The 12,798-nt window shown below is 36.9% G+C and overlaps 2 protein-coding genes across 3 annotated transcripts in view; one reads left to right on the top strand and one right to left on the bottom strand.

Annotated features, from left to right (window-relative positions):
* USP53 (ubiquitin specific peptidase 53) overlaps positions 1 to 6,475 on the top strand; it is a 58,926-nt gene extending 52,451 nt beyond the window's left edge. For both annotated transcript variants that reach the window (XM_006067662.3, XM_006067661.3), the window contains 2 exons: positions 2,391 to 2,487; positions 3,550 to 6,475. In XM_006067662.3, the coding sequence (XP_006067724.2) occupies positions 2,391 to 2,487; positions 3,550 to 4,540 (1,088 nt within the window). In that variant the 3' untranslated portion in view covers positions 4,541 to 6,475. The remainder of the gene's footprint in view (positions 1 to 2,390; positions 2,488 to 3,549) is intronic.
* Positions 6,476 to 7,692: 1,217 nt separating this feature from the next.
* C7H4orf3 (chromosome 7 C4orf3 homolog) lies at positions 7,693 to 12,795 on the bottom strand. Its single transcript, XM_025290640.3, has 2 exons — positions 12,464 to 12,795; positions 7,693 to 9,071 (listed from the first exon to the last, which is right to left on the bottom strand). Coding segments are annotated over exons 1-2 (207 nt in total). The 5' UTR covers positions 12,670 to 12,795; the 3' UTR covers positions 7,693 to 9,070.
* Between the last annotated feature and the right edge of the window lie 3 nt (positions 12,796 to 12,798).

Raw genomic sequence — 12,798 nt, 5'->3', positions numbered from 1 at the left:
TTGCGTTGAAATTTAATTTGTAGCAAAATAGCATTATTTGCTCTTTCTTTAAAGTAAAATACCAGTGAGAAAAGAAGACTCGTTGCTTTTTATTTCGTATCATCCCCAAATTTGGTATCTGATAGAGTAGATTACTACATACTAAAGTATCTGTTCCTTTTGGCATGTAGTAAGTTTAGCCGGAAATATTTATACAGTTAAAATTTTGTGATTTTTTTTTTTTCCCTAAAGTATTCAAATGTTAAATGTCTTTTTATTGTAAATCAGATCATTGATTAGGTTATTAGGCTTTGTAGTTGCAATATTATTTTTTTAGTCTGAAATCTTTGTATACAACAAGAGTGAGGATTATAGTGTCTAGAATAGCAGTTTGGTTTTCTTGTTATGTAAGTCTATTTTAAACCTAGGTTACCTTTTCAAATTAAGTAAATATATTTTGATTTCTTGACTGTTGGGCTTTAGGTTTGTTTGTATACAGTACCAAAATTAGCATTATTAATTAAAGCTCCTTGTGTTGATGTTGAAGTAGCTGCTTTGCCAAGTGTTAAAATCCAACTCTTAGATTTGCAAAGAACCTGGAGCCGAAATTCTCGGTAAAGACACATGGATGTCTGTGTCAGCAGAAGAGAAAAATAACACATCTATTTTTAAGTTAGTTGGAATTCTGAAGTCAGACCACTTGGTTGAATGCCTGCCAGTGATATTAAAATTTCAAGCATATTTATAAAACCTCTGCTGCCTCCTGCTGCCCATTGTGTGGATACTTTGAGAATTAAGTGTTTAATTTTTTGTATTTGTGAATATTAAACTTTAAGTTACAGATAAGTTAAGAAGTAAATAAACATTGTGTAGTTAAAATCACAGTGGATGGGAAATTATAACTTCAACTTAGAAATTTCTCAGACTTTAAAGAATGAAAAATAGTTAAGATTCTTTCTGATACTACTTTTTCTTTTTAGTCATAAAGCAGCTGTCAAAGATCTTATGCAAGTCTTCCAAATGTTGTTACATTTCTGTATATATCTTTTTAAAGAACACATTTTTAAATATTACCACAGATATCAGCAGAAAGTCTTAATTATTGGAAAACTATAAAACTCATGGTGGTAAATACAGGTTTTCCAAAACCCTTGCTTTCATCCAAAAGCTTGAATTTTATCATTGGCAATAAATACTGCCAGTTGTTTTCCTGAAATGACAGGCTCACTTCTTTCATTTTCAAGAAAATGTATGTCAGATACTCAATTCTGAATAACTGAAGTTGGTCCATTGTCTTTTCAAGTAAAAATGGTTTTCAACTGTAAAGATTAAGTGAAGTAACTATTATCAACTTCTTAAAACTTGAGTAAGCAGTCAATAAATGGTAGCTAGTTCATGGTGGAATGACATTTTACGTGTTATCGTAATACCCTCTCCTTTTAATTCGGTTGATGTTCCTAATACTCCTGTGAAGCAGGTAAAATAGATAGTAGTATCTCATTAGGTAAAGGAAGAAACCTAGACTGTAAGGTGGTATAAGTTTTTAAAGTTGGTTTTAATATAAAGTAACCATCCAATAAACACTGAGTCCAAACTTCAACTTAAGTTGTGTGCCTGTGCTAAGTCACTTCAGTTGTGTCCGACTCTTTTCGACCCCATGGACAGTAGCCTGCCAGGCTGCTCTGTCCATGGGATTCTCCAGGCAAGAATACTGGAGTGGGTTGCCATGCCCTCCTCCAGGGGGTCTTCCCCACTCAGGGATTGAATCCTAGTTCTCTTACATCTCCTGCATTGATTGGCAGGCAACTCAAGGCATCTATTTTCAAATGTAGGATCTTCCCACCCATTCATCAGTAAAGAGTAAACGGGAAACACAGTTCCACATGACCCATCAAGAATAACACTTTTGGGGCATTGCTGACATTTTCATGTGTAATAAATTGAGGAAAGAACCATTAATTTTGTATAAAGGGTTCAGAAAAGGTATTATTTGAGCAAAGGCTTGAAGAACTAGTTTTTTTTCTGTTAATTTGGAAGAGAATTACCTGTTATATAGAAAACCTTATGTAAATTATGGAGAAGTATTGATTCCTGGGTCAGGAAGATCTGCTGGAAAAGGGATAGGCTACCCACTCGTGTTCTTGGGCTTCCCTTGTGGCTCAGCTGGTAAACAATCCTCCTGCAATGCAGGAGACCTAGGTTCGATCCCTGGGTTGGGAAGATCCCCTGGAGAAGGGAAAGGCTACCCACTCCAGTATTCTGCCCTGGAGAATCCCATGGACTCTATAGTCCATGAGGCCATGGGGTTGCAAAGAGTCGGACACGACTGAGCAGCTTTAACTTCACTTATAGATGGAGTAAATTCTGAAAGATCACTTACATAATTTTGTTTTTCTCATTTTCCTCCTCAGGCTTTAAAAGAGAACTCAAGAACTTAGATGTAGCCTCTAAAGCTCATGAGTTCCACCCAGAATCACATCTACAAATAAAAAATCCTTTGATAAAAAGGTAATCATAGCTGTTTGGAAATACTAGAATCTTCTAAATGCATGTATAATAGGAATTCTTTATCAGAAAGGCGTTCTTAGCTACCTGATAGGCATACATACTTACCTGATAGCCATGGGTCTAGAGTGTTATAATGCATATTTTATTGCGGATCATAATTATGGGGGAGCGTACAAAGTTCCTTGTACAATTTATGATTGTTTGTTTTAATCCTCACAGCATTCTTTTGAGGTAGATGGTATTTTACAAAAGAGAAAATTTGGGGTTTAGATTAAGTAATTTGTCCCAAGCCAATGGAGCCAAGTTTTCAGTAGAGTTCTAATCTACTTGGCAGAGCCTCAACTCATTTCATCTTTGTACTGTAATTGAATTCCATGCAAGTCACAGGAGAAAATAATTTAATCACATGAAGATAAATAATTTGTAATGTGATACTATTTCTATTCATCTTGGATATTATTAAGTAAAAGTAGTCTGATTATTTTTAATTAGTATCCTATCCTTATGGCATTATAAATAAAAGTACTTTTATTGCTATAAACATTGTAATGTTGGTTGGGAAGTGTTTTAGAGTATTGGAATTATTTGCTAATAACAGTTTCCTTAAGTCTATGCTATTATTTATAACAATAAATGTAATTTCAGTGTTTGTAAGTTGAAACTTTTTGGAGGGGGTCATACTACACAGTTTGTGGGATCTTAGTTCCCCGACCCGGGATTGAACCCCGGGCCCAGGCATGAAAGCACCGAGTCATAAGCACTGGCCCACCAGGAATTTCCTGGAAATTTGCTTTTTAAAAAAAATTACACTTCTAATTATTACAAATCTGATATTGGTAATGATGTTTCTGGTAAACATTTATGTATTCTAGGATAAAGGTTTTGGATTCAGAGAGTGTAAATTGTTAATGGCTGTAATTGTTAATGGTTCCCATTTCTGTTATGTTATACCAATAACATAAACACTATATTGGGAAGTTAAACAATGGGACAAGTGTTTTTCTTTTCCCTCCAGTTTTGCACATTTGTGTATGGTGTTTTAGCTTTGTTTTTATTTTTCAGGTCACATATACACGAAACCAATGGAAAGACACTCCCTTCATCCAATCCAGAAATACTCAAGGACCACACAGTCAGAGAGCATACCCACCAGTCAGATGAACAGAAACTTGAAAAATCAAGCGAACCCAAGTTTTCTGAGTGGCTTAATAAAGAAAAGTCTGAGAAAACAGGTTTGCTTTTTCACACTGATGATAACTCTGGTTCTGGAAAGAGAGTGAACGGTAATGAAACAGTCTCACCATCTTCATCATGGTCTTCACACATGAGAACTGTGGGGTCAAAGCCAGAAACTGCTCCCCTCATCCAGCAGCAAAACATGATGGAACGATATTACTCTGAGAACTCTCTACCCAGGGAACATCTGGTTCAGTCAACCTGTAGATCTGACGGCTGTCAGATGCCGAAACTTGTTTGCCAGAATGCACCACCCCCTCTGCCACCAAAGAAATATGCTATGACCAGTGTGCCACAGCCAGAGAAAAATGATTCTACTCCTGATGTCAAAGTAACAGAGACGTTTAAGACGAACTCTTCTAGTCTTCTGAAGCACAGTCTAAGTACAGCCTCAGAGCCAGGTGTAGACATGAGTCCGTATGTGAATGAAGAAAGATTTAAGGATACATTTCAAGCAAAAGAGTATGTCGGCAACACATCAAACACTCCATCCAGCTCTGCAACTAAAGATTTTCAGGTAGACTCAGGTAGAGTTGTTGGTGCTTTCTGCCAGCCAGAAACAGACTCTAGTTCTATATGTCCAAATGAGACAGTTTCATTAACTACCTATTTTTCGGTTGATAACTGCATGACTGATACATATAGACTGAAATACCATCAGAGGCCCAAGCTTTGCTTTCCAGAGAACAGTGGCTTTTGTAATGATAATTCACTGTCTCAGAATGAAAGAGAGCTAGGACCTGTGTTACATAGTAGTTTTGGTTCAAACTGCCCTTCTGAGCAAAAACATAAACCTGGTATTTACTGTAATAGATAAATGATGACTCCGGTGGGCTTTTACTTCTCAGAGACCATTTAAGAATCAACTGACCAAACCTAGTGCTATATGAAATGAAAACCATGGCATTGTTAGTCATTAATCACTTTAACTTTCTATACAGATCTTTTTATCTTGTGAAAATCAACTTATTGGGTATTTTGGAAATTCCCTGACTAGCCTTGGCATGCCTCAAAAAATAGAAAATCAGGGTGTGTCCAGAAAGTCCTTTTTCACACACTGCAGTTGAGTAAAAATGTAATTTGACCCTTTATTTTTTGACTGGTAGACCCATAAGTATTAAACTAAGCAGTTCTCATATGTAGACTGGTTAACTGTGCTAACTGAAAGATAGCAGATGGCAGGTAGTTTGCATAGTCCAAGTAGTAGTTGCTTTGTGAGGAAGCACTTTCTAATGGGTAGCCAAAAGAAGGCTTCACCATTTGCTTTTGACTTCTGTGATAGTCTACTACATATGATTCCTTAAGTGTCTTAAAAAAAAAAATCAACCCATGAAATTGATAGCATTTCAAGAAAAAAGCCTTAATGATAAAGCAATTTTTAATTAAATTCTCAAGGTCGGAAGAGACTTAATTTTGCTCCTAGAATTTTTACCTTCAGAATATCCTTTGTTGTATGTATTTATAAACATTATTTCAGTCATGTAAGCTAAAAATAATTAAAATATTTCACTTTAGTATATTTATGTTACTTTTTTTCTAGTTTTATATGAAATATGAAAGGTTTTTATTTTGGTTTGGTTTACTTTGGGCTGCTGCTAGTAACCAGTGTTAGGAATTGACCTAAAGCCTTTTTTTAAGAGTATCACTGTGACTGCCTAAATTTTCCCTGCTATAATAGTACTTATTTGTAGGTTGTCAGCCCATTTTAATGATATTCAGTCTTGAATTTGAAAATCATTCTGGATTTCCAGATTAAATATTTGCCTTTCATATAGGTTTAATTTTAATGAAATGCATTAAATTGAGCATCCTTCCCTTTTTTCTGCTCTAAACAAATAATACTTTTCCCCACCTACTTTCATGGAGGCTTTAAGTTTTCCATTTTTATCATTACAAGTGGAAATAAGTACTTTAATTGCCTTATTTCATAGTTGTCATTTAATTTTGTACTAAACTGGTACACTAATTGTGGTTTAGAATAGTTTTATATTGTCCATGCTAGAGAACTGAGAATTTGGGTAAATTTTATATATAAAACATAGTAATTCTGTAAATTAGCAAATTCAATATTTTGACCAGTTCCATAAATTGTTAAAATATTCCAAAATGTTAATGATTAAAACTGAATATTTCTAGATAAGTAGAAAATAATTGCTTGTACAGGTCTAAGCTCAGTCCTGTAACCCAGTTATCAGATCTTGATCAAATTTTGTCTTCCACCTAGAGAAGTTTCTAACTGTAACAGTAGGTGATTATTATTTTATATTCTGTTAATGTAGAAATACTTGAATATCAACTAAGTACAATTTTATCTTTTAAGAAAGCTTTTTTTAACATAGCTTTTAGTATGGAAGGTTTGTAAATATTGTAAAGTTTGTAAAATTGTACTTGAAATATCAGTGTATTTAATTACTGCTTTTATAATATTGTAAAATACTAGAAAAATGAGCTTCAAGTATTTTTAATAATTTTCAAAAACTTTGTGTAGTTTGTTTTTATGTCCAGTTGAAAATGTATTATTTGAAACATTTAAACTGATTTCTGATACTTAACAACAACATAGATTTGTATGAAGTTTAACTCACAGTCGAGTTGCAGACATCACCCAGAAATGTCTGATTCTGGGGCTTTTTAAAGTACTGCTGTCCAGTTAAAACCTCCTGCATTATGCTGTAGTACTAACAAACTAGAAACCGACTGTTTTTGTTGACACAACACTCCAAATATAGACAGAATATGTATTTACTAATAATCATTCATATGTGAAATTTTTATTTCTAGGGTGACTTTATTTTTATACATGTTTTCTTGTGGTTATAAGATTATGATAACATTCAAAATAACACAACCAACAGCTGTAATGTTCAAAATACTTCAGAGTATTTTCATGTGATGTCAGTTTCTTCTGGTTCAAAATTTTGGAGGGGGGTAAACTGATTTTTAATATGGTTGGACTTTTCTTTGCATTCATGAACTGTTGATTCCTCTCTCATCCCTGTGAATTATGTATCTTATGGGAAACGTAGGTCAATTTAAAGTTCAGGGGTGAACTTGGAATATCACTGATCAAAAAAATTTGTCACAGGAGACTCTTAAGAGTTCAACTCCAGTGAGGTCTAAAGGAGAGTTCCCACAGGAGCTGATAAACTTTCTTTAAAGTCAGCGAGTCAGTATAATAACCTAGGCCTTGTGCACCCTAAGACCTCTGTAACAGCCCCTCAGTTCTGCCAGGGTGGTGTGAAAACAGCCAGAACGTAACATTTACATAATATGCTAATGAATAGGCTTGTCTCTGCTCCAGTAAAACTTTAGCAGCATTGAAGCATGGATTTCACATCATTTCCACTTCATGAAATAGTCTTTCTGTTTTTTTCTCAATCATTTTAAGATGTAAAAATCATTCTTAGCTCACAGGCGGAGGCAAATGGGCCAGATGTGGGTAGTTTGGTGACCCTTTCCCTAGAGCATAACATCTACATTAAATGCCCTCAGTAAATAATTTTGTAGCCTCTGAGTGTATCCCCATGCCATTTAGGGACTAGGTATATGGAGCACTTTACATCCTAAAAATTTCAGGTTAACAGACTTCTAAAGATTTCACCACAGTTAGTCATTAGCCAACTGATTTCAAATGGTTAAAACAATCATTTCACTTAATGAAACTGTGATATTTACAAAGGAATTGATCAGACTAAAATCACTTTGATGTTATTCTTTTGATGTCTTTACTGTAGCAAGTTTGCCAAATTGTTTTTGATGTCTCATTTACCCAGTTCAAAAGCTTACAAGTACACTATATTATCTGAGATGGCACAGTGGTAGGCACGATTTCATCTGTAGGACACTGAGATATTCAAGAGTTGTGGTAATAGGCTGATTTTAGGCTCAGAAAGGTGGTATGGATTGTAAATCTGTGTGTGTGACCTAACACACAAGTAATTAGTTAAAACGAAAGCAAATCACACCTAATTTACTGTGTAATAAACATTTACTGGACAAAATTATTAGCAAGCAGCAGAGAAACTATTCATACAGTCTGTTTGGTAACCTCAATGAAATCCCAGTTCTGTGTTTGTCTAGATGCTTCAAGCCTAAAACGTTCTCTTCAGGCAGATTTATTAGGTTCTCTGATGGCATAACTGTTAACCTCATAGTCGGCATTAGGCTAAAGTCCTCCAAAATCAATCCCAGATGTCACACTAACCTAAACGCCATTCTAAAAAAGTAGAGGATGGAGAGTTTACCAGACCTACACCCTGTTTCTAAGGGAACTGAAAAATATTTATGCAATTCCAATATATAAAGTATCACCAATTTCAAAGAGAGGCCATTTCTAATATCTGTTATACATATAATAGGAATAGCTTCTGAAGGGCTTATAGTAGCTGCTTTGGGAGTGTGACCTTTTTGATTAAATACTAGCTGATCAATCTTAGAAATAAAATTATTAACATATTTAGATAAATAATGTAAGCTCCATGAAGGCAAGGATTTTTGTTTTGTTCACTGCTGTACCTGCCCCACAGTTAAGTGCTCAAATATTTGCTCAATGAGTAAATACGGTGACTTTGCTGAAGTATTAAAAGTTACAGACATTATAATAAACATGTTTTGGTCACAAGCATTCTTAATGCAAACCTAATAGAAATTAGGTTTGAAACAAATAGTTGTGTTTCACTGAGTTCAAGAGCTTAAAACTGAGGGGAAGCATCCAGGTAAAGATGACATGACTTCTAGCCTTCCACCAACCACTGGATACTATATACTTTCTCTAAAACTGTACCAACCTAGCAACCATAGCAGAGGGCCACTTAAAAATTAAACTGGCCTTTGCAGCAAATACATTGTGGGCCTGGACTTTCTTGTATAGCTTTTACTCATTTTTTTCCCAAGTTCTTCCCTTACTTTTGAATAATCTGTTTTTAAATATTTCACATTATTTTACTGTATTATTTGCATCATACTAAACTCTGGCCAACTCTTAAAATGTTAAAGAGAAAAACATTAATTATTTATTAATGACTATAATAAATCCCATGTAAAATACTTTTTATATTCAGCCCCTGTAAAGCCATCAGACAATTTGAAAAAAATTTTTTAAACATGAATCAAAGTCAAGTTTTACAAACTTAAGCTAGGACTGGGTGAGATCATTACCCGTTTAATACCCTTTCTCCCACCCCACCCCACTGACAGATAACAATAGAACGTGTAAAATGAAATGAGGGTCCCTTAGAGTTTGAAATCCTTCTAGTGCACAGCCCCGTCTTCTTTGTTGAAGAAGTCTGTAGTCATCTTCAGGAATCCAGTCCAGTAGCCAGAATTCTTTAGGTATCAGGCAAACCATTCTGGAAAAACAAATATATGTCAACAATGTTTCCTTTTTCTTCCCCCTTTAAATACCTTATGTAAACTTCTGAAAATCTTTTTTTTTTTTTTGCATATAAAATAATGCTTTATTTTTATTGGACTACAGTTAACAAATTATACTAGTTCCATGTTACAACATAGTAATATCACATTAATATACACTACAAATTCAACACCACAGTAAGTCTAGCAACCATCTGTCATCATACAAAGTATCTGAAATATCGACAGTATTCCTAATATTGTACATTAAAACCTATAACTTATTTATTTTAAACTGGAATTTTGTACCTGAATCTTTTTGTCTTTGTCTTTTTCCCTGAACCCTGTCACAGTGATCACCATTGTCTCTTGTGGCCACCACCAGTTTGTTCTCCGCATCTATGAGTCTGTTCCTGTTCAGTTTGTTCATTTGTTTTTTTTTTTTAAGATGTCACATATAAGTGCTGTTGTTGTTTAGTCGTGAATTTGTGTCCCACTCTTTTGTGGCTCCATGGACTACATAGCCTGTCAGGCTCCTCTGTCCATGGGATTTCCCAGGCAAGAATACTGGAGTGGTTGCCATTTCCTTCTCCAGGGAACTTCTGAAAATCTTGATCATTTTAGTTGTTTGCCTATTCCTAAATGATTTACATATTGTTAAGATCAAAAAATACCCTCAAACACTACCACACAATTGCACTCATCTCACACACTAGCAAAGTAATGCTCAAAATTCTCCAAGCCAGGCTTTAACAGTACATGAATCATGAACTTCCAGATGTTCAAGCTGGTTTCAGAAAAGGCAGAGAAACCAGAGATCAAATTGCCAACATTCACTGGATCATCGAAAAAGCAAGAGAGTTCCAGAAACATCTATTTCTGTTTTATTGACTATGCCAAAGCCTTTGACTGTGTGGATCCCAATATACTGTGGAAAATTCTGAAAGAGATGGGGATACCAGACCACCTGACCTGCCTCTTGAGAAATCTGTATGCAGGTCAGGAAGCAACAGTTAGAACTGGACATGGAACAACAGACTGGTTCCAAATAGGAAAAGGAGTACGTCAAGGCTGTATATTGTCACCCTGCTTATTTAACTTATATGCAGAGTACATCATGAGAAACGCTAGGCTGGAAGAAGCACAAGCTGGAATCAAGATTGCCGGGAGAAATATCAATAACCTCAGATATGCAGATGACACCACCCTTATAGCAGAAAGTGAAGAACTGAAGAGCCAGTTGATGAAAGTGAAAGAGGAGAGTGAAAAAGCTGGCTTAAAGCTCAACATTCAGAAAACAAAGATCATGGCATCTGGTCCCATCACTTCATGGCAAACAGATGGGGAAACAATGGAAACTGACAGACACTTATTTGGGGGGCTCCAAAATCAGTGCAGATAGTGATTGAAGCCATGAAATTAAAAGATGCTTGCTCCTTCGAAGAAAAGTTATGACCAACCTAGACAGCATATTAAAAGACATTGCTTTGCCAACAAAGGTCCATCTAGTCAAGGCTATGGTTTTTCTAGTGGTCATGTATGGATGTGAGAGTTGGACTATAAAGAAAGCTGAGCGCAGAAGAATTAATGCTTTTGAACTGTGGTGCTGGAGAAGACTCTTGAGAGTCCCTTGGACTGCAAGGAGATCCAACCTGTCCATCCCAAAGGAAATCAGTCCTGAATATTCATTGGAAGGACTGATGCTGAAGCTGAAACGCCAATACTTTGGCCACCTGATGCAAAGAACTGACTTACTGGAAAAGACTGATGCTGGAAAAGATTGAAGGTGGGAGGAGAAGGGGATGACAGAGGATGAGATGGTTGGATGGCATCACGGACTCAATGGATATGAGTTTGAGTAAACTCTGGTATTTGGTGATGGACAGGAAGGCCTGGCATGCTGCAGTCCATGGGGTTGCAAAGAGTCAGACACGACTGAGCGAGTGAACTGAACTGATTCCTTGTTAAGTCTTCCATTTTCTACCCAGAGCTGAAAATTTAGATTAAAAAAAAAAAAAAAATCACTATATTTGAAGTAACACCAAAAATCAGGAGGAAAGATTTTCCTTTACAAGTGACTCAATGGAGGGTTTTATAGAAATACTCATCTCCCATTTGTCCCATTGAACCCTCTGCCATACCATTCAAGAAATATAAGAATCACAGACAATGGGGCTTCAGGTACAGTGAGTTTATGCCCAGATCTTGGCCAATATTGGAGACTAGGGGTGAGAAAAGAAGACAATTACCTTTTAGGGAGTGCAAATTCAATAACAAGATTGAGAATAACTTAGAGGGAGTCAACAATTAGCTCTTAAGTCCAAGAGAGCTGTTTAATAACTAAATGAGCTGCACTGCTTTCCTCCAGCCCAGGGCTTGTCTTCTGAATTTGTCCCTTATCATCTCAGTCCTGTGTCCCTCTTGTCTAAGTTCCCTTCCTTTACCCTCTGCCAAAACTGTCTTTTCAGAGTGAGTGGCAATGAAAATGGAGAGCATGGATTTTCCAAGAGGTATCTAAGGAATTTTGTGACTTACCAATTGTTGTTTTGGACTGCGTGGATGTGTATTAAAAAAAAAAAAAAAGTAAGTCAAAAACAGTCCCAAGCTTCTGGGAGGAGGATTGGATCAAGTTAACATTTTTTGAAATGGGAACACTTAATGGATAAGAAGTTAGGAACTGAGTTTTGGACCTATTTTAGATACCCTGCTCATGGTCTAACTGTTGTGTTGTAACAACAGCTTTGGGCTTCCCAGGTGGCTCAGGGTAAAGAAGTCGCCTGCCAAGCACGAGATGCGGGTTTCATCCCTAGGTGGGGAAGATCCTCTGGAGAAGGAAATGGCAACCCACTCCAGTATTCTTGTCTGGAGAATCCCCTTGTCAGGGGAGCCTGACAGGCTACAGTCCATGGGGCAGCAAGAGTCGGACACGACTTACCGACTAAATAAAAACAATAAGCTTTAGCTGAGTGCTTACTGCTGCAAAGCAATATGCAAACATATCGCTTTGAGGTAAGTTAGCGATTTATCTAAAACACCAAACCCCTATGACCAGGTTACTATTGGTCCCTATAAATGAAACTAGCTACAAAGCTCCAAAAAGTCAAATAACTTATCCAGTTTCTTCATGGTAGTGCAGGAACTCAAACCCAGCCGGTTTCATTTCAAAACATAACAAAAAAATTGTGAAGTCAAGTTGCCTCCATACCTCTGAACACCCTCAACTGAGGTGCCAAGGAAGCCATTTTCAGTCTAGTTTACTTCATTCCAACTCCTCCATTTACCGGACTTTCGGAACACAGTTTCCTTTCCTCTTCCCACCCACCTTCCCAAATTGGGGAGAAGGTTCCTAAGCCCCTCACCGCTTGAGTGTTACATTCAGAGTACTCACCATGGCAAAAAATACACGAAGAAAAACCATATCACGTCGAAGAGGATGAAGAGCCAGAGATCCAACCAATAGGAGTGTTTGAGAGACACGGCGGCCCCGGACTGAGACCGCGCTTCGTGGTTTTGCTGCTGCCTCTCGGCTTCACCGAAGCCTCGCCGCTCCCGGGGGCCGTCCCGACCACCTTCTGAGGCCGCGTCCACCTCCATTTCGCACCAGTAGCCGCGCCAGAATCCGAGCACCTGAAATGCCTCAGATCCCGCACTTCCGCGTTCAGCTTGCGAAAAAGTGGACAGAGGCCAACCCCATGCACATGCGCATTTCCGCGCCTGGGAAAG

The sequence above is a fragment of the Bubalus bubalis genome, chromosome 7 (assembly GCF_019923935.1).
Source record: "Bubalus bubalis isolate 160015118507 breed Murrah chromosome 7, NDDB_SH_1, whole genome shotgun sequence".
Lineage (NCBI taxonomy): Eukaryota > Metazoa > Chordata > Mammalia > Artiodactyla > Bovidae > Bubalus > Bubalus bubalis.
This window is presented reverse-complemented; position numbering and strand designations above follow the sequence as displayed.

Excerpts from the sequence above, each read along its gene's own strand:
- C7H4orf3 (XM_025290640.3), bottom strand. The coding sequence starts at position 12,669 with ATGGAGGTGGACGCGGCCTCAGAAGGTGGTCGGGACGGCCCCCGGGAG.